Consider the following 20,642-nt stretch of genomic DNA (forward strand, 5'->3'; position numbering starts at 1 on the left):
AATGTACGTTCTTCGAGACAATGGTAGTAATATGAGAGCAGCCATGAACATGTGCCAAAACTTTATGAACTTACCTTGTTTTGCTCATACGCTTCAATTATCAATTAATGATGCAGTATCCGAAATTGAAGGCATGATTAATATGATGGTGAAATGTAAAAAAATCGTCTTGCATTACCATTACAGTATTCAATCATTTCAATTACAGCATGCACAACAAAGGCAATTAAAAAGAGATGAACGTGGGCTCATAATGAGTGTATCATTGCGTCGGAATTCCGACTATATCATGATTTAACGCCTTATGGAAGAGAAAGCGCCATTATTAGCCAAAATCGCATTAACTGGTAAGGAGGAGAATCTCACTACGAACAAATGGAAACTTGCTAAGGGTTATGGAAAGATTTTAACTCCTTATGAACAGAGTAGCAGAGAGTTGTGTGGTAAAAGAACCCAACGTTATTTATGAAAATACCAGCTCTGCATGGATTACACCAAAAATTTCAAGGTTTCATCAGTGATATTGCAAATAGAGCCTCTAGAATTTCACTGGCGCGGAGATTTGTGGCATCTTTAAAAAGAAAGTTTCCTTCTTTTGACGAGGTAGCATAAATAATTATTTATATACTGAGACTCAGTATATAAAGGTTTATTTCAGTGTTTTATCAATCTTTTTTCGACATTCACTGTCATTATCAATCACGCACTAATTTTTAATTACCTATTTCCACATAAAGCTTTCTTTAACTTCAATTGCATTACGGACCATTTATCACCATACTTATACACCATACCATACTTATCTAATATAGTAATATCTAGCTATTCATATATTTCTTGAGCAACGCAATAGCAATAAACCTGATCATATTTAAAAAAAAAACACGATATTTTTTAATCTTGAAATGTTTCGTAGTTAACATACCACATTTTCAAAAGATAAAATTACAATTTAAAACTCTTGATATAAATATAAAATCAAAATTGGAAGACATTACAGCGAAATAATAACAGACAAATAGAATTGTTACAAACCAATAAAAATTATAATACAAATTATGATACCGTAAATAGCAAAAAAATAAAAATAAAATTATAAATATATAAAAAACAAAAAAAAAAAAAAAAAAAAAAAAAACCAGACAATTTTATATTTTAATGAACAGTTTGTTTACTTAAAGATGGGTTTTCCCGTTTAATATGAAGTGCTTCTTTAATTTTCAATTTGTTTTTGTTAGAAGCAGTATCCAAAATTTTAAAACAATTATAGTTACTTAGATTTTTACAATTAACAGATGAAATTAAATGCTTATAAACATTAGATTGTTTGTCATTTGTAAGATGCTCATGAATCCTTGTTGTTAAGTATCTGGAGGTTTCTCCAATATAACTGACATTACATCCAGCTCAAGAAAGTTTGTAAACAACATTGGATTTGAGCAGCTTAGGAAGTGGATCTTTAATACATTAACTGTTTTGTTAATTGTTGGTAGTGAAAATTAAATTAATTATAACATCTTTACAATATTTTTTAATGATTTTATTAACTTTATAATATTTTGTATTAAGCTTATACTTTATTTTGTATTAAGCTTATACTTTATAATATTTTGTATTAAGCTTATAATATTTTGTATTATGGTTAACAATACTTTAGGGGTTTACAACTGTTTAACCAACATTGAAAAAATTTTCTACTGTTTACTAAAAAATATTGAAAAAAAGAGACCATATAAAGAATAAGTATAGAAATGGTCAGTGTAGAACAGACCATAACCTGTATTTAAGGGCTCTGAACAGCAAGTTAATAATAAAAAAAAAGATTTAAAACTAAATTGAATTTAAAGCTCTGCATTTTTTTGCTATAGGTGTTCCCCATATACTTATATAAACACATCTCCATATACTTATATAAACACATCTTAATAAACAACATAAAAACTTAAAATTTACGATGGAAAAAGAACAAGATAATCAAATTGCATTTTTAGATGTTCTTATCAATAAGACTGTTTTGCTTTCCACATCAGTTTATCAGAAAAGAACATATACTGGATTTTTAAAAAAAATTTCCAGCATTGTTCCCTATTGTTATAAAATTAGTTTTATACGTTGTTTAATTGATAGAACATATAAAATCAACAACACATGTTTAGGATTTAATAAGGACATAAAAAATCTATCTAATGTTTTAAAAAATAACCAATATCCACCTAAATAAAATTAACACTGAAATTAAATTATTTGTTGATAAAAAGTTAAATCCATCTGTGATAAATAGTATTGATAACCATAATAAAAGATATTATAAGCTTCCATTTATAGGTTTTTACTCAAATTTTACTAAATCTAAAGTTAATAAAATCATTAAAAAATATTGTAAAGATGTTATAATTAATTTAATTTTCACTACCAACAATTTACAAAACAGTTAATGTATTAAAGATCCACTTCCTAAGCTGCTCAAATCCAATGTTGTTTACAAACTTTCTTGAGCTGGATGTAATGTCAGTTATATTGGAGAAACCTCCAGACACTTAACAACAAGGATTCAAGAGCATCTTACAAATGACAAACAATCTAATGTTTATAAGGATTTAATTTCATCTATTAATTGTAAAAATCTAAGTAACTATAATTGTTTTAAAATTTTGGATACTGCTTCTAACAAAAACAAATTGAAAATTAAAGAAGCACTCCATATTAAACGGGAAAACCCATCTTTAAGTAAACAAACTGTTCATTAAAATATAAAATTGTCTGGTTTTTTTTTTTTTTCTTTTTTTTTTTTTTTTTTATATACTTATAATTTTATTTTTATTTTTTTGCTATTTACGGTATCATAATTTGTATTATAATTTTTATTGGTTTGTAACAATTCTCTTTGTCTGTTATTATTTCGCTGTAATGTCTTCCAATTTTGATTTTATATTTATATCCAGAGTTTGTAATTTTATCTTTTAAAAATGTATTTTGGTTATATGCATATATGATGTTGTAAGTTTGATTTTGTTTATTAATATATTGCTGTATATATTTATTTATCTATGGTTTACTTAAAAAGAGAAAAAGAAAAGAAAGAGAAAAAAATTCAGTTTAACAATTCTGAAGTTGGCTGGTAATATGGTCTCCCTTACTCTGTGGCGGCTACCAGAAAGACTTATATCATCAAATGGTATCTTCTATATATATAAAAGGCAATGTGTGTGTGTGTGTGTGTGTTTGTTTGTTTGTTCTCTATAGAAATCCAAACCGCCGGACCGATCTCGATGAAATTTGGCATGGGGGTAGTCCTCCTGGGGTATTTTTTGGCATGGGGGTAGTCCTCCTGACCATTTTTTGGGCCGATTTTTTAGGCCCATTTTTGGGCCCATTTTTGTGTACAGATATCAGGTAAGCCAGTTTAAATATTGGCCCGGGCAACGCCGGGTATATCCAGCTATAAAGGGCAATGTGTGTTTGTGTGTATTTGTTTGTTTGTCTTTCTTCTTCTTCTATCTTCTATATATATAAAGAGCAATGTGTGTGTGTGTGTTTGTTTGTTTGTTCTGTATAGAAATCCAAACCGCCCGACCGATCTCGATGAAATTTGGCATGGGGGTAGTCCTCGAGGAGGAGAAGGTTCTTAGCTGGGTTTTGACCCCGTACCCCAACCCCCGGGGTCAAGGGGGCCCAAAAATGGGCCCCCCTGACCCCCGGATCAGAGGAGACCATTTTTGGGACCATTTTTGTGTACAGATATCAGGTAAGCCAGTTTAAATATTGGCCCGGGCAACGCCGGGTAACTCATGCTAGTTAAATATAAGGTGCCCCTGTTAAGGTTTTGTAGCCCTGTATAATGAATTTAGCTTGATTAGCAGGACATTATGAAGACTCAGGTGACTTAGGTTGTCATGATTGTCATAATTTAGTCAAACTCTCTAACAGTTTTAAAATATTAAACAAAAAAAACCATAATTACTAATGTGTTTTAATTTATCCTTTACAAGTATTCGTGGTCTTTATAAAAAAACTTTTCATATTTTGAATTTTATCACTTTCGAAATTTATTACGCCTGCTTGTGCATTATAAAACTAATTAAAAATTATTTCATCTTTGGATTGAAGTATTAATGGCTATTATACTTTGATTTGTAAAGACGCCAATAGTCATATGTCTGGCTTAGACATACTTATATACCAATTCATCTATTTTGACGTGAAATTAGATTCGAAATACATTCTTTTATAGGCTTTTGTTTCGCAACTCTACTCTCGTAAAGTTTCTCGTAAACCTTTTTTTGCTGTTGTTGTTTACATCATACATCTTTTTACATAATATTTATATAAGTTTGTGTTTTACATAAATTTGTAATTTTTTATATTATAAAACATTATAAATTCCAAACAGTAAATTTATATAAAAACTGTAAGCTAGTATAATTGAATTTTTAAGAAGCATGTGGTACTATAAATAAAGCGTACTCATCATATAATGCTTCACATGGTATCGCAATTTTAATTAAATTAGTACAGCTTTAAAAAATGATAGTGAAATAAGACATCTAGTCTTACACAGAATTCACAATATTTTAAGAGAAATATTCCACAAATTGTAAAGGTTTTTCATTAAACCGTGAGAAAAAAATTGAAAACTGGAGAAAGATTTGTTCCAAACAGACCACCATCTGAAAACAAAACAACAACATGAGTCAACCGCATTATTCAGAACATCTGGCTATAAAACCAATAAAATTACAAAAAAAAAAAGCTTATGTTGATGCGTCAGACCTTTTATTTAATGAAGATGGGGTCAAAATCATCATCATAAGGCTGTTGATGATTGAAAAAGTATATATTTTTTAAACATATTTACTTATATTCGTAATATGTTAATACGCGTTTTTGTAATTTCGTGGTTTCGAAAATCCTTATCATTTAAAATAATCATTGTTCTAAGTTTGTATATTGCGTCTGAGCGTATTATTTAGGAAAGTCAGTTACAAAGAACAGTTGCAGCATCTTTTTACTGTAACGGTTCCTTCATGTCCGACGTTTATTCATCATTTCATTCATTGTTTTTATCCTCCAACTTTAGTGCTTTGGAATTTTCTCTTAACTTGCTGTCTTTCTGACTCATACAGTATACAGTTTTCCTAAACTTCTGTTAACTTTCTTCTTCTTTTTTTACTCTTCTTTTAAATTCTAGTTAAATTCAAATGAGTTGCTAATATGGGCAAATAAAGCATCACTTCTTAGTCAAGCTCTAATATTAACACTAATTTGCTGCTTCAAATTTGAAATGCGAGTTTGTCATAACAGAAGCTCGCATTGTTGTTCCCCTAGCGCTTATGAAGAGTTAAGAGCTTTAGATGATTCAAGCTAATTAGTCTGCTGGAACTGGAATTAATCGGCAATAATATGCCACCATTATAAAAGCATTAAACCAACCTTTTGCTATCAACCCAGGATCGGTAGCCTGACCTATCCGATCGCATACATTCTGTGTTGCTAAAACTTATAAATCAGGGAGTACTATACCTTTACTTTAATGTCTATTTTTAACAATAAACAGATGTTGCAATGTAGAAATTTTATTTGACCTGATACGCCGTTTCAGGACCTATATATTTTTAAATCTTGGAAACATCTCTAATCTTGAAGGAATAGTCACGCATTACTGTTCTAGTGTTAGTTTTATAATAAGAGCTAATATAATATTACTGTAAAAAAAAAAAGAAAAAGAAAAACAGATACATTTTCTTAAATACAAAAAAAATTTTAATACTTACATTGCAGTTCAACAAACAGTTCGTCAAGTTCGTGGGAAGTTCAAGGTTGCACACCTTCATACACTAAAAATCACATGTTTCATAAGTTATATATTTTTACTTGTTTTCAGTTATAATCTATTCTTTTCTATTATAAACAATTTGAATATTTTTTCACCTAAAAGCATATAAAAAATCATTAGAAATTTTGTCTGCACTGAAATATTTTAACTAAATTTTAACTTAAATAAAATATCTAATTTTAAAAAATGCTAAATATTTGAGACTTGATGACAAATAAGTCGCATTTTGTTTATTAACTTAGCATGCAATATATTTATCCCGACTGACAAATTTTTATTCAAAACTTGTTCGTTGTTTTTACGTTTTCAAACTGGTTTATGAAAGTTTAATGTCAATATTTCTAGAAAGTTAATTCAAAATTTGTTTATATATTTCAAAAAATATAAACAAATTTAATTTAGTTAACTTTTTTTTTAAATATTTTTTTATATATATAGAAGAAAATTATGACTTGGCTTATTTATATAGTCATGAATCATGTTGGCAAATATACATTTTAAAAATAAAAAGCCTTAATGACGTCACTTAAAATTATGCTTTAATTTTATCTTTAAATATATAAGTTCTAAAACGGAGGACACTTAATAATTTTTTTTGTTTTTAACCTCTGATCTTTATTTTATTCAAATAAGGTAAAAAAAAATTTCAGTATATTTGGAACCTGATTAAGTTTACTTGATATGAAGTAAAATAATCGGTAGATTTGAGTTTACTTGATATAAAATATAATAGTCTATAGGTTTGATTTTACTCGATAAAGAATAAAATAGTCTGTAGATTTGAGATTAGTTTACAAAGAACAGAGTCTGTCAGAAATTTATAAAATACAATTTGTATATAGGCATTACGTCTTTTTAACATAAATTTGCTTAAGATTTAACCTCTTTTTATAATAATTATTATAGCCTTGAATTTTATAAAACAACGGCATCTTGTTATCTTAAACATACCAGTTACAATTTTTTTTTATTAATGTTTCTTAATCTCAAAGATTTTTTAGTTGCTGATAGTTATTAATAAAATAAAACTTTTATAAAAGTCTCTAAAAAGTATTTATCGACTTCTTATTATTAAATTAACAGTAAAATAAAATAACATCATCTCTTAATTTAAGGTAAAAAAAATCTAATACCTTTAATACCTTTATTACTTATAATTTTTTGTTTATAATTTTTTATGTATAATTTTTTGTTTATAATTTATTACTTATAATTTTTTGTTTATAATTTTTTGATTATAATTTATTATTTATAATTTTTACCATTCATTTTTGCACCTAGTTCAAAACTATCATAATGAATTTTGAATATCATTACTGATAATTTCAGTTTTGGTTCTAATATATAATTTTATAGAGTGATCTATAAATTTTTGATCATATAAAGCATATAAATCTTTTTTCCATTAGCATCTGACACCAAAAAGTTTGCCCCTTAACTACCTGTCGAGTCTGACAAATGCCACTTCTGCTAAAAGTTATCACTTGTCATAAATACTATTGTTTTTACTTGAAAATAATTTAATTTCAATGTTTTTCTAAATACAAAAAGATAATATATCTGATGTTTCACATAGATCAAAACATTAAAACTTATTTGATGAAGATGCACGCACAACTTACAGTTCAATTCTGGCTCTAGTTCCACTTGTAGAGAGCATTGGCTTTTCTTGTAACTATTACCCTCAGCCCTGTTGTCCCATAAAGAAAGAAATCATGAATAGTTTGTGTATCTTTCTCGCAAGCTAAACATGAAAGCAAGTATCTTAAAATCACCACAAACATTCCACTTGAATTCAAATAAACTAATTTTGTCAAAACATTCTTAGACATTATTATTGTGTTCTTTTTTTCGCATCTAGTATACAAGAAACAAAAATGGATATCGACTAAATTTGAGTAATACATTTTGAAATCGAAAAAGTCTACTTGAATTCGACTAAAATACTATTTAGTTGTATATTGGAATAGATTTTTTAAATAAACTGTAATGAAAACAATTTAAAAAAATTTATTTGCTTTTTATGTTTTAGTATCATATAAGTTAAGTATTAATGGAACCAAACAATATAAAAGCAGGGCCGCTCTGACAACACGACAATTTTTCCTTAGACTCCAATGATTTTGGGACCAATTAAATTCTTGATAAACATCAAAAAGTCTAAACAATTATACTGAATATGATTTTATAAATGACACTTAGATTTTAGAGCTTCACAGTTAAAGTTTTCCCCAAGCCACCTTATTCACAAATTTAGATTTTAGAGCTTCGATTTTAGAGCTTCAGATTAAGATTTTAGACTTAGATTTTAGAGCTTCACAGTTTAAGTTTTCCCCAAGCCACTCGGTATTCCACCACCGAGTGGTGGAATACCGAGTCAGCTAGGAACGGCACCGAGTGAAAGTATTTATGAATATCACAAGCATAGAGAAAATAACAACAAAAAAATTAACGTAACACATAACCGAAAAGCTGCTCATGAACCTGAATAATTTCTGCATAATATTTTTCTGTCGCTTTGGTTTATAACTATTTGGTCTATAATTGATTTTTTTCATTCCGAAAAAGATTCACTCAGATGACACTAAGAATTCCTAAATGGCTTCCTTAAGTAGAAGCAAAAGCATTTAATGAGAACTACGCTCAGACATTTTCTAACTATTCACAACCATTTTATAAACAGCTAGACATCAAAGACTACCCAAATTTAATTTATAATTGTGATGAAACTGACCTTTAATCTGCGTTAAGCGTCTCTGAAAAGGTAATTGTGTTGTAGGCTTCTCATGAGGTACAAAAATTAACTATAGGTGAACGTGGCACACCATTAACATACCTTGCCACAGTCAATAAAGCAGAAGGCAGCTTACCATCATTTTTCATATATAAACTTCTAGAAGCATCTAAATTTTCTTTGGGTATAAAAGAACATTGCCATAAAAGCGGATAAATTGATCAAGAGATTTTTATTGACTTTTTACATCATTTTAATAAACTTCGTACAAAAGTGGATAAGATAAAAGTATCGTTATTTTTAGGGGGTTGACAAAAGTCATGTGACTATTGAAGCAATTAAATTAGTAACATTTATTGATATTGGATAATACGCATACCGCCTCATTGCAAACATCCTCTTCAACCACTTGGTATCAATAAAGTAGTAAAACAGATGTGGTCTGAGGCCTTGTTTTATTACTTTGCTAAAACTGATGGTATTTCTTTGCCACGTGCAACAAAGTTTTTTTTCTCCTACGTAAGCTGCCTTTACCACTAGTAACGAGTTTTGTCTATCGCTAAAGTGACGTATTTTTCAATTAGTTTAATTGTGTTAACAAATTTGTTGTGCACTAAGCTATACCCAGCAATTATGATTTGAGATGGCTACAGTCATGTTGGTTTACAACAATTATAACATGGTGAGACTATCAATTCCACAAATGCTTTTGAAATTTTAAGTAAAAATATCTTATTGGTTACAAGTTAGAAGTTTTGTGTTTTCATGCGCAACTTGCCATGAGACAAAAATTTATCAAGACCAGGAGCTAAACCATGAGGCATGAATATTAATCGCATTTTCTAAGAAAACGTGATTAATGTTCATGCCTCATGATTGAGCAATTCACTCAACTTAAACCCCATCAAAAACTGTTAGGTAAAATTGAGATATTTCTAAAAAAATATCTAAACTCACTAGTACATGGTGAGACTTGAAAAATGAGATATTTCTAAAAAATACCTGAACTCACTAGTACATGGTGAGATTTGAAAAATGAGATATTTCTAAAAAATATCTGAACTCACTAGTACATGGTGAGATTTGAAAAATGAGATATTTCTAAAAAATATCTGAACTCACTAGTAGATCTGAAACAACTTATAATGAAAACTTTTATGACTTAAGGAATATTTATTGGCTTCAGTACATGTACCGATAGCACTTTTTTGGCCGATGGATGGGAAAAGATACCGATGAATTAACTAATTATTAAAACTTAAAACCATACAACTTTAAATTGTGTAATCTTTTTCAGGGAATCAATACTGGTAAACAAATACTTTGCCCCTAATCAGAGTGAAAGCATTATTTTAAAAGATATTAGAAAAACATAAAATATACATTTTTTAGTTTTTTTCACGCATCAAGTGAAATAATAAAATTATTTTAGACCGTTTAACTGTAGCTTTACCTAAGTTTATATAATAAATTATAGATTTAAAAAATATAGGCTATGTTTATTTTTTTATATAGATAATTATATCAAAAACTATATTAAAGCTTTTGATAAAACTATCTATCAGAACTGGAAATAAAATTTTTTTGCCCAAAATTTGTAAAAAGCTTTAATTAACTATATTAATTTAAATCAACAATATTGTTGAAAACAAAACTATTAGGTTTTAATATTTTTTACAAATTTTATTGTTCTTGCCACAGTTATACCCAAAATTATATATTTTTTATAAATTTCATTTCTTTCAAAAGGATCTATTTTTTATAGGAAAATATACATTTTCATAGTACAATATACATTGTCTACACAATTTATATTGTCATTGTATATGCAATGACAATATACAAAAAATAGACAAAAAATGTTATATAACTTTTATTGTTACGTTATGTTGTACAAGGAGAATAATATTTTCATTGTATATTCTATGATAATAAAAAATAAACTGCTTAATTATAAAAAAAGGTATGCAAATGGAACATTTAGCCAAATTTTAGACGCTATATGTAAAATGTATTATCTTTTCTTTGGTCGGTTATTATTGATATTATCTTTAATGAGTCTTTCTTTTTTATTTTCGGCGGTATTTATTTTTGTTATATGTATATACTTTAAAAAAAATTGCTGCTCCAACCCAAACCTGTGATCTTAATTGTTGACATCTTTTGCTCAAAAATTGTTTGCAAAGTATTTTCAGTATTTTATTTTATTTTAGTAATTTTAATTCAAAAAGAAGAATGCTGTGTCAGCATTTTGGAGCAAGGCTGGAATACCTGTTTGAGCAGCCACACATTGTATAGACAAATTGAATACAATGTTTGTTAAATTGAAAGGTCTTCTGAAACATAAAAATTGAAAGACATAAGATGAAAGAGGTTAAGTCTATTGACTGTCTTTGGGATCTTTTTGATATCGCACATTCCGATGCACTCACTATGATTTCAATTGCTAAAGATAAAGCATTCATCCGCTCTCAAAGACAAAAAGGTCAGCTTCTACTGGTGCCTCTGATAAAGTGGAAACACATAGAAGAATATGTGCCCAGGAAAAAATGGAGAAGGAGTAGAAGCGTCAAAAATTATCAAAAGAAGAACTGGATGCATGTTCAAACAAGGTTGTTCCAGAATCTGATTCATCAACTTTATTAAGTGCATCAGAATAAATTGATAATAATAAAAAATTGTACAATAGTAGAGGTGGCGAATTGATAAAGCCTACAAAAGCTAGAATCAACATAATGTCTCCTGGACTTATATCTGCATTAGATAAAACAAAGATCTCATCTTGAAATGCAGCATATAATTTTAGTGAAATAACATCAAGTTTTGGGCACAATATGAACACGTTAAACATCAATTGGAACTCAATACAAATGTCTAAAGCAAGTCAGCGAACAACAAAATACGAAAATCTCAGATCAGAATTTTCAACTAGTGTGCCCTTAATGGGTCACTTGGACTGCAAACTTATGGAAGATTTGACATTTCATAAACACGTAGATCATCTTCCAGTGTTGATTTTTGGGTGTTGTTGTTGTAGTAACAGATTTAGATTTAAAGGAATCGAGGAAACGGAATGGGAAACTTGGAAATGCAGCTAGGACATAATAAAAAAGTTATTTAAAAAAAAAACTAAGCACAAGCGAAGAAATACATAAAGAACAAGCACACCGAACAGGGAAGAAAGAAGACAACGGCGGTATTAGAAGAAAAAGAGGAACGATAGAAGTATAGCTTCTTGATTATAAAGATCGTGACACTGTATTACAAACCTACAAAAAGTTGAAGTTATGCAATGAAAAAAACATATCAATGAAGACTCCAGTGAGAAAACAGCAAACATTTGCAGGTAATTATTTATCAAAGCTAAAGAAATCCGTTCTTCAGGCATATTGGCTAAAGTGGTTAATAACAAACCAATCACAGTCTTTTTTTTTAAGTACATCAGATTATCAATTAATAATTTAAAAATGATGTTTTAATATATATATATATATATATATATATATATATATATATATATATATATATATATATATATATATATATATATATATATATATCTATATACAGTTTCTAATTTTACATGTCTTAAAAACGAAACGATCTATACTACCACAGCAAACAGTTCAGGAGTCTGGTGTCATAGCATGCCATGACATGAGCAATCAGCTGACAAATGACAGCACACAGGCAGAATTTCGTTGACAAGTGCCATTTTGCAGCGGACAAAACAAGTGCAACTTTTTTGGTTTGTTTCATTTTCTTAAGTCTGGTCCGTGTCAACGTCACAGAAGTTTTTAAATAATTAAAGGAAGTATCCAGAAGTTTCCAGAAGTTTCCAGAAGCATGCAGAAGCTTCCAGAAGATTCCAGAAGAAGCATCTGGAAGCATCCCATAGCATCCAGAAGTATCCAGACGCATCCAGAAATTTCCAGAAGCATCGAATAGAAGCATCTAGAATCTTCCAGAACAGGTTCACACAGGTTCATTTTACTATATAAGAGACATGTAAATTGACATGTAATTCAGTCAGTATATGAAAGTCAATCAGTCAGTATTATCAAGACAGTTTATCGAAGTGAGTTTTATCAAAGTGTTTAATCGAAGAACATCAATACAACAAGTGAAATACAACAAGTGTTTCATTACATCAATACAGTTCATATCCAACCAAGACGTTGTGTTCGACAGAGCATTAATATATCATCACAAGGTATATGAAACACGGTAAGCCTTGAGAAGCGTGATTATTTATTTTTGTTATTTTTATGACTTCAAGAGCAAAAATGGCTCCCGACAGTCTTGGATTGGAACTAACAAAGAAAACTATTGGCGATTACGTAAGTGGAATGTCACAAAAAAGTATTTGTGGTAAACATCGTGTGAAAAAATGGACTGTATCAAGACTATGTTCCAAATGTCGTTCTACGGGGAAGTTGGCAGCAGATAACAAAGGTGGAAGATCGTGTTTCACCACTTCTAGAGAGGATTCTGTGATCATCAGATCCGTCAAGAAGGATCCCTGGATATCATCAGTCGAGGTACAAAAGCAATTAGAGCTACCTCTATCGGATCGAACAATCAGACAACGTGCTATTGAAGCCGGATTGTTTTCTCGACGCCCTGCAAAGAAACCGCTGATTTCACTAAAAAACCAGAAGAAAAGACTCCTGTTTGCTACATCTCATATTGACTTGAATGTGCAGAAATGGCGAACTGACCTGTTCAGTGATGAATCGAAGTTCAACATCATTGGGAGCGATGGCATTTGCCGTGTACGTCGACCGGCAAGAAAACGCCTCGATTTACGTTATTGCCATAAGAATCTATGCCTCGAAGATACAAGGCTATGATCGATAACAAAGGATTCGCCACGAAGTATTGATAGCGAAATACAGCTTGGTCAACATTTAGTCGAGTTGCACTTGTTTTGTCCAGAAGGAAATCAACTTTTTTAATACTTTTGATTAATTTATTAATTTTCGTGTACAAATAATGAACTTTGTGATGAATAAAACTTGACGAACTTTGTCTCTAAACAGTTACATATATATATATATATATATATATATATATATATATATATATATATATATATATATATATATATATATATATATATATATATATATATATATATATATTTATCTGTATATATTTGTTAATGTATGTAGCGTGTGTATGTACACACATAATACATCAGGATGTAAAAACCTCCGCATATATTAAAAACTACAAAAACATTTAAAATGGTTTCATCTAAAAGGAATGGTTTTAAAAAAGTATCGAATTTATTTTAAACTAAAACTTTTAATTTAGAAATTAAATCTGATCCAGTTATTCAAATATTATTCAAATGAGATTAATGAACCTGCATTTGAATGTTCTTCATCCAGATAAAATTAAAAGCATTCTTATAAATGATGATCTTGATTATTTTAATGTAATCCACATTAATATGAAAAGTTTAAAAAATATTTTAATAAGTTTTTTTACATGATTTGCGATACGGAAAACTTTTTTAACGTTATTTGTTTAACCAAGGACGTAAAATAAGATAAATAAATATATCTTATTTTACGTCCTTGGTTTAACTGAAACTTGGTGTATGGGAAGATTTTAAATCGAACCCAGTGTTTTCAGCATGGAGGAGGACTTTTTTGCATAAATAATAAGCGTAGGAATAAGCGTGGAGGAGGACTTTTTTACATAAAAGAAAACATTGCGTATAATATTAGACGCGAGATGATTGTTCCAGATGAAAATATCGAGATTTTAACAGTTGAAATAATAAAACAACCTAAATATTAGATACGTGCGTATCTGCAATTTACGGCACCGATTTTAAAGATAAAATCTGTGACCATTTTTTCACTGCGTTTTCGAAGTTGGTGTCGTACGGATGGATTTTTGTCGTTTTTTTTTTAGAATTTTATATTGACTTGGATAACATTTCAAAGGTAGGGTGTTGTGAGTTTATTGAAATTTGATTTTTTTTGCTGTTACTAACGTTTTTAGTGATTTCATTGCTATTGAAAACTTTGTTCCTCTTCTGGAAGCGAATTTGACATTGAAGGCATGATAGGTATTTTTTTCTAGCTTTTCGGTCGATTTTATTTATCTATTTTCTATGTACCTGCAAAATTTCATTAAAAAATAATGACACGTTCAGACTCTATTTTTGCATGCAGTAAAGGTACCAAATATTCTTCTGTTGTCGAGGTTGCTGGAGGGAGGGGGGGAGGCGATTTACGATAATAAGCATTTTGTATATTTGAACTCTTTTATTCATTAAAAAGTTGTTTTTTTAGCAAAACTTAATTAAAAATATTGGTGATTTTTTTAAAGTATTCAGAACATGATTTACACACATACAAAAACTATGCTATATATTCATTTATATATTTTATTTAAGATTCAAGTGATTTCTCTTTCTGTTGTATGCAATATAGCTTTTTATTTTTTTAAAAAAAAGTATAATAATGATTAAAGCTGATTCAATAAAATAAATATTATGATTATTAAAATTTTTTTTGAGAGTATTATGGGACCTAATAAGAATCATCTATTTTATAGTGAAGCCAAAAGTTATTTAGTTTGTAACTTTACAATGCCAACTCATTTAAATATTGAATGTAGAAATGGACATCTATTAAATATATTCATATCCAACAATGAATCATTTAAAAGAACTGTTGAAATACTCAATAAACTTTTTAATTTCAAAATATGTAAAAGTCAGATTGCGCAACTTGAAAATAGATCCAAATTCTATGCACGTAATTTTTTAAGGGATTCTAAACAATTTATTAATATTTGCAACATGCTCTTTGCATATCAAAAATCAATATCTGGTATGCCACAACCATTGCATTCAACCATTAGCTCAAGTAACATTGTTTCGTGTTCTTCTATTTTATCTTCTCAATATATCAGTGTTTTATCTGTATCAAATAGTAATCACTTATCTCCTTCTTTATCTGGTTCCACTTTAAAAAAGAAGCCCACATAATAATATGACATTTTCGAATTAATATGTGCTTATAAAATTAGTTTGCAACTTATTAAAAACCATTATGAGTTTTGCATTATGAATCATAAATTTTTTATTTAAAAAAGTTGTATGCACTTCAAAGATACTATATATAATATGGTTTTAATATATAATACTATATATGCTAAATGATTTTTCAAAAGAAGCCCATTTTCTCTATACGTATTGACATAAAAATTCTTCCGTAACGGTCTGCAACCAACTAGCAAGCCCAAAAACGAAAAAAGATTTGAAGTGTCCAATTATTGGTTCACTGCAAGAACTTTCTGAAACTGTTTTACCCACATATGAGAAAGTTATGACATACTATTTATTTGTTAAGCATGAGCTGAAACTAAACTTTCATACCAAAGACCCTACTGTATCAAAATTTGCAATGAAAAATTTGTTTGAAATCTTCTTTACCAGTAATATTGCATACGAGGGATTTAAAACTAATCAAGACTTGTCGCGACCAATATAGGAAACTGATTGAGCCATTTAAGAACTGGCATAATGACAAGAGGTATTATGAGAGTTATAAAGAAAAACTTCAATGTTTCGGAAACGAAAGCAAATTAAATTTTTTGACATTGCAGCATGCAAGTGCGTTTTGGAAGATTGCAACTGATGTAAAGTACGTAAGGTTCCTACTGCGGAACAAGAGTTTCTAATTGACCAGCGAACGATTCGTCTAATGATTATTGGCACCGAAGACAAAGTGGCAACAAATGTTAGACATTAAAATTTTAGACAATATTAAAAGAGAAAAGCTGAAGAACTGAAAAGTATAAGTAAATATTCAATACAAGTAAAACCAGCATATCAATATTTAATGCTGGTAGTTCTGAAACTAAAAATGAGAGCAAATTTGACAAAGTTTCTAAAAGTGAAGCTGATGATAATAAATCCTCACATGGCACTAATATGACTGTTTTTAAATCTTCTCCACTACAATCACCAGTACTATAACACAGCATGCCAGCATTAGGAAGTGCATGCGACAGACATGGACTTTCTGACAGATCAGCCGCAGCCGTATTATCAGCTGTTTCGAAAGATTTTGGGTTAGTAATAATAACAGAGAATATATCCAATGTTATCAATCAGAATAAGGCGCCATGTAAAAGAATTTAGTATTGATATAAAATTGCACAAGCACAAGAGAAGTTAAATGATATGCAATGCCTCTGTTTTGATGGACGCTAAAATAAAACTTTGGTGAATATTAAAAAAGATATCTTAATTTGAAAATGTTACCGTCAAACAATTACCACAGAACACATATCGTTATTGAAATAGCCTGGTTTTTCGTACATCGATCATACAGTAGCGTGCAAAAGTAACCGGACAAGAGCTTAATTTGAGACTTTTGAATGAAAAATCCAATTTCTTTCAAATTTTCACTGAAATATCAAAAAATTGATGACAAATCTAAAAACAAATGAGTTTTTACTAAATCTAAGCAATTTAATCTTAAAAGTTCATTTAATTAAAATTTGTGCGTGCAAAAGTATCCGGACAAAAAAAAAATTGAATTAGATTTTTTTATTTAAACACTTTTTAAATTGAAAATACTTTATTTTAAAGTAAATTGGTTTAGTACTTTGTCGGAAAGCCGATAGCATTAATTACTGCTTGACAGCGGCAAGGAATTGAGTCCACCAGCTTCATAATCACAATAATTTTGATTTTTCCCCATTCTTCTTTCAGAATTTTCAATAAATCAAATTTACTTACTGATTTTCAACCTGAAATTCGTCAATCTATGTGTTTCCATAGATGTTCAATAGAATTAAGGTCAGGACTTTGCTATGTCAATTCCATTAATTGAATTTTTTTGTTTTTGAAAAAGTCTTTTATAAGGGTTGAAGTATCTTTTGAGTCATTATCCTGCTGAATTATCCTTTCTCGAGGCATTTTGTCTTTAGCATGTGGTAGCATAACATTCTTAACTTGTACATATTTGTATCCATTTTGCCATCAATTAAATGGATTGGACCAATACAATCTCTATTTAAGTTAGCCCATTTTATAACGTTTCGACCTCTGTGCTTTAGTGTTGGTAGCTGGTATTTATGATCGTTTTTATGGCCTTTTGGTCGACGGACATATCAAATATTATCAGATCCAAATAACATAAACTTAAATTCATCACTAAAAAGTACTTTCAATAACGGTTTTTTTTCCCAAATCAAATGTTCATTAGCAAATCTTAAGCGTGCTTTTTGATTCTTTATATAAATAAAAAGTTTCTTTGAAGGACGTCTTCCAAACAGATTTGTAGTCCTCAAAAGACGTTTGATTGTGTCAACACTATATTTTACATTATAAAGTTCTTTAATTTCAGCATTTACTCAGACAGCATTTTACGTGGAACATTTTTCAGGGCTTAAGGATGGATATTTCAGCAGAATAATGACTCAAAAGACACTTCAACACTTATAAAAGACTTTTTCAAAAACAAAAAAGTTTAATTAATGGAATTGACATAGCAAAGTCCTGACCTTAATTATATTGAACATCTATGGAAACACATAGATTGACGAATTTTAGGTTGAAAATCAGCAAGTAAATTTGATTTATTGAATATTCTGAATAAAGAATTGTGAAAAATCAAAATTATTGTAATTATGAAGCTGGTGGACTCAATTTCTTGCCGCTGTCAAGCAATTCCTTGCCGCTGTCAAGTAATTAATGCTATCGGCTTTCCGACAAAGTACTACAGCAATTTACTTTAAAATAAAGTATTTTGAATTTAAAAAGTGTTTAAATAAAAAAATCTAATTCAATTTTTTTTTTCTGACCGGATACTTTAGCACGCGCAAGTTTTAATTAAATAAACTTTTAAGATTAGATTGCTTAGATTTAGTAAAAATTCATTTTTTTTTAGATTTGTTATCAATTTTTTGACATTTCAGTGAAAATTTGAAAGAGATTGGACTATTCATTCAAAAGTAATCTCAAGTTATGCTCTTGTCCGGTTACTTTTGAATGCTACTGTATAACACTGTCAACGGGACAGCAAATAAAACGAAGTATTATAAATCACTTTTGCGCGAATAAAATTATGTTAAGTAAATTAATAACAATTAATCGCGATGGCACAAATGTCAACAACTGATAATCCAATGGTGTTATCAGATAGATAGAGAAAGAAGTAGTAAAACCATTACAATGGCCAATATGTCAGATTCATAGCAACAAGTTTCCACTGCAACCTATATTGTACGTGTTAATGTTCCAATCTTGCTTTACATTAAGTCTAAACCTTCTTGTAAACATTGAGCTAGGCACCTCTACAAAACAATTAATGTGTCGTGTTATCTGCCTTTTAAAAGACATTATCAATCCTGTTATAAAATGAAATGGTTATTTTGCTCATTAAGAAAACATTCTTCTTACAATGATTATGGATGGGGGGAAAAATGTTTGTGAATAAGGTTTGGAAAAAATTTTAAAAGCAAGGTCTCAGCCAACTACTGGAATTAGATAATTTATGGTTCCTAAACTAAACTACGATAGTTCTAACTACATCAATCTCATTAATTTACAAAACATTATAATCACTGAACATTTATTGATGTTTGGTTTTTCTGACGCAGGTAATAGAGATATGGTTATTACTGGTAAATTAACTGCTATCGATTATCCCAGTTTTCCGTGTCACATTCAAGCTGCTGATTGTTGGGTTAAAGTTCATACTGAACCATCGGCAGCAGTGTGCGATCTGAGAGAATATTAGCAGTTATTAGTAGTTGTAAGCATCAAACTATTTATAATAATAAGTTAATGATTTATTAGGATACACGTACAGAAATTAGGATCACACATACAGAAAACTGATCAAAGAAGTGACACCAATTTTTAAATATAATATAAGTAATAATAAGCAAAGACATATATTGAAACACATGGACCGTAAACAAAAATTAAAGCACAGAGAACATACATTAAGAACAATCATGTAGAAATCATAACTTGCAGGTTTTAACAATAAAAGAAAAACAATAAATAAACAAACAAAAAGTACGGATGATAATTGTATTAATAACGCGAAGAAAATTAAAAGAATATTTAATAATAAAGATGTCTGAATGTTAGAATAAAAAGTTTTTCATATTTTTTAAAATTTATTTTGTTTAAGATGAGGTGAATGAAATAGAATTTTAGAATTTTGAAAAATAAAACTGTTTTAAAAATTTTTCGGCCCCTATTTTTACCCCCTTTATTTATTTATTGAAATTCAAAGGTTTTAAACGAAAAGACAACTTTTTATTGCTGTTATATATATATAAATTTGGACTTGATTTTTTTACCTATTATTTCAATGCACCTTAGTATTAAAGAGATGTAGATGTTTGAGTTAAGAAGCTGAGAAGAATGGAAACAAACCATCGATCATTGATTTACGCAAGGTGTTGCTCCACTTAAAAAATGAAGAATTTCTTTGGATAATCCAAATGTTGGTTTTTAGAAACAAAAAAGAACTGTTTGACACAACTTGGTTTTGGATTTAACTTTGCCCTTATGATTATAAAATCTTTTGTGAGTGTTATTGATCAAGACGAACTGGTAAAGAGGGGAGCATCCTCTTACATGAAAGATAATTTTGTCAATGAGGAAGTAGTGAGTCTCGATTATGTTAAAAAACAATTCGAAAAATATAGTTTGGAGAATAAGGAAGGTGAGCAGATTAGATGTTAAGAAGTTTTTGTATTGGGATTGTTTGTGCACAAGGTTGGTGGCACGCTGATGTGGTCCAAAGGAAATCATGTGGATGTGATTTCGAAAAATTATAACAGAAGAGTTGTGTTTTCCTTTTGTGGTCAGTTGGTATCGCCAAGCTTACAACGTCGTATCAACTCTAAGCAAGGTTAAAAAATCAACGTTGAACTTTCGACGTCGGTCCTACCTTGTTTTATCATTGATAAAGTAACGTTAAACAAAAATGACGTCGCTTCAACGTCTTAGAGTTGTAGAGATTTTACCGTCCGAATTTTCAATTTTAGTTCCACGTTGATTTATAGTTAGGTAGATAA

At 29.2% G+C, this 20,642-nt stretch overlaps 1 protein-coding gene across 1 annotated transcript in view; it reads right to left on the minus strand.

The window, feature by feature from the left end:
* Positions 1-20,642, minus strand: part of LOC136084861 (uncharacterized) — a 138,392-nt gene that overhangs the window by 105,148 nt on the left and 12,602 nt on the right. Inside the window, exon 3 of the mRNA XM_065806046.1 lies at positions 5,772-5,834. Coding sequence (XP_065662118.1) covers positions 5,772-5,834 — 63 coding nt within the window. The remainder of the gene's footprint in view (positions 1-5,771; positions 5,835-20,642) is intronic.

This window comes from Hydra vulgaris, chromosome 09 (genome assembly GCF_038396675.1).
Source record: "Hydra vulgaris chromosome 09, alternate assembly HydraT2T_AEP".
NCBI classification, from domain to species: Eukaryota; Metazoa; Cnidaria; class Hydrozoa; order Anthoathecata; family Hydridae; genus Hydra; species Hydra vulgaris.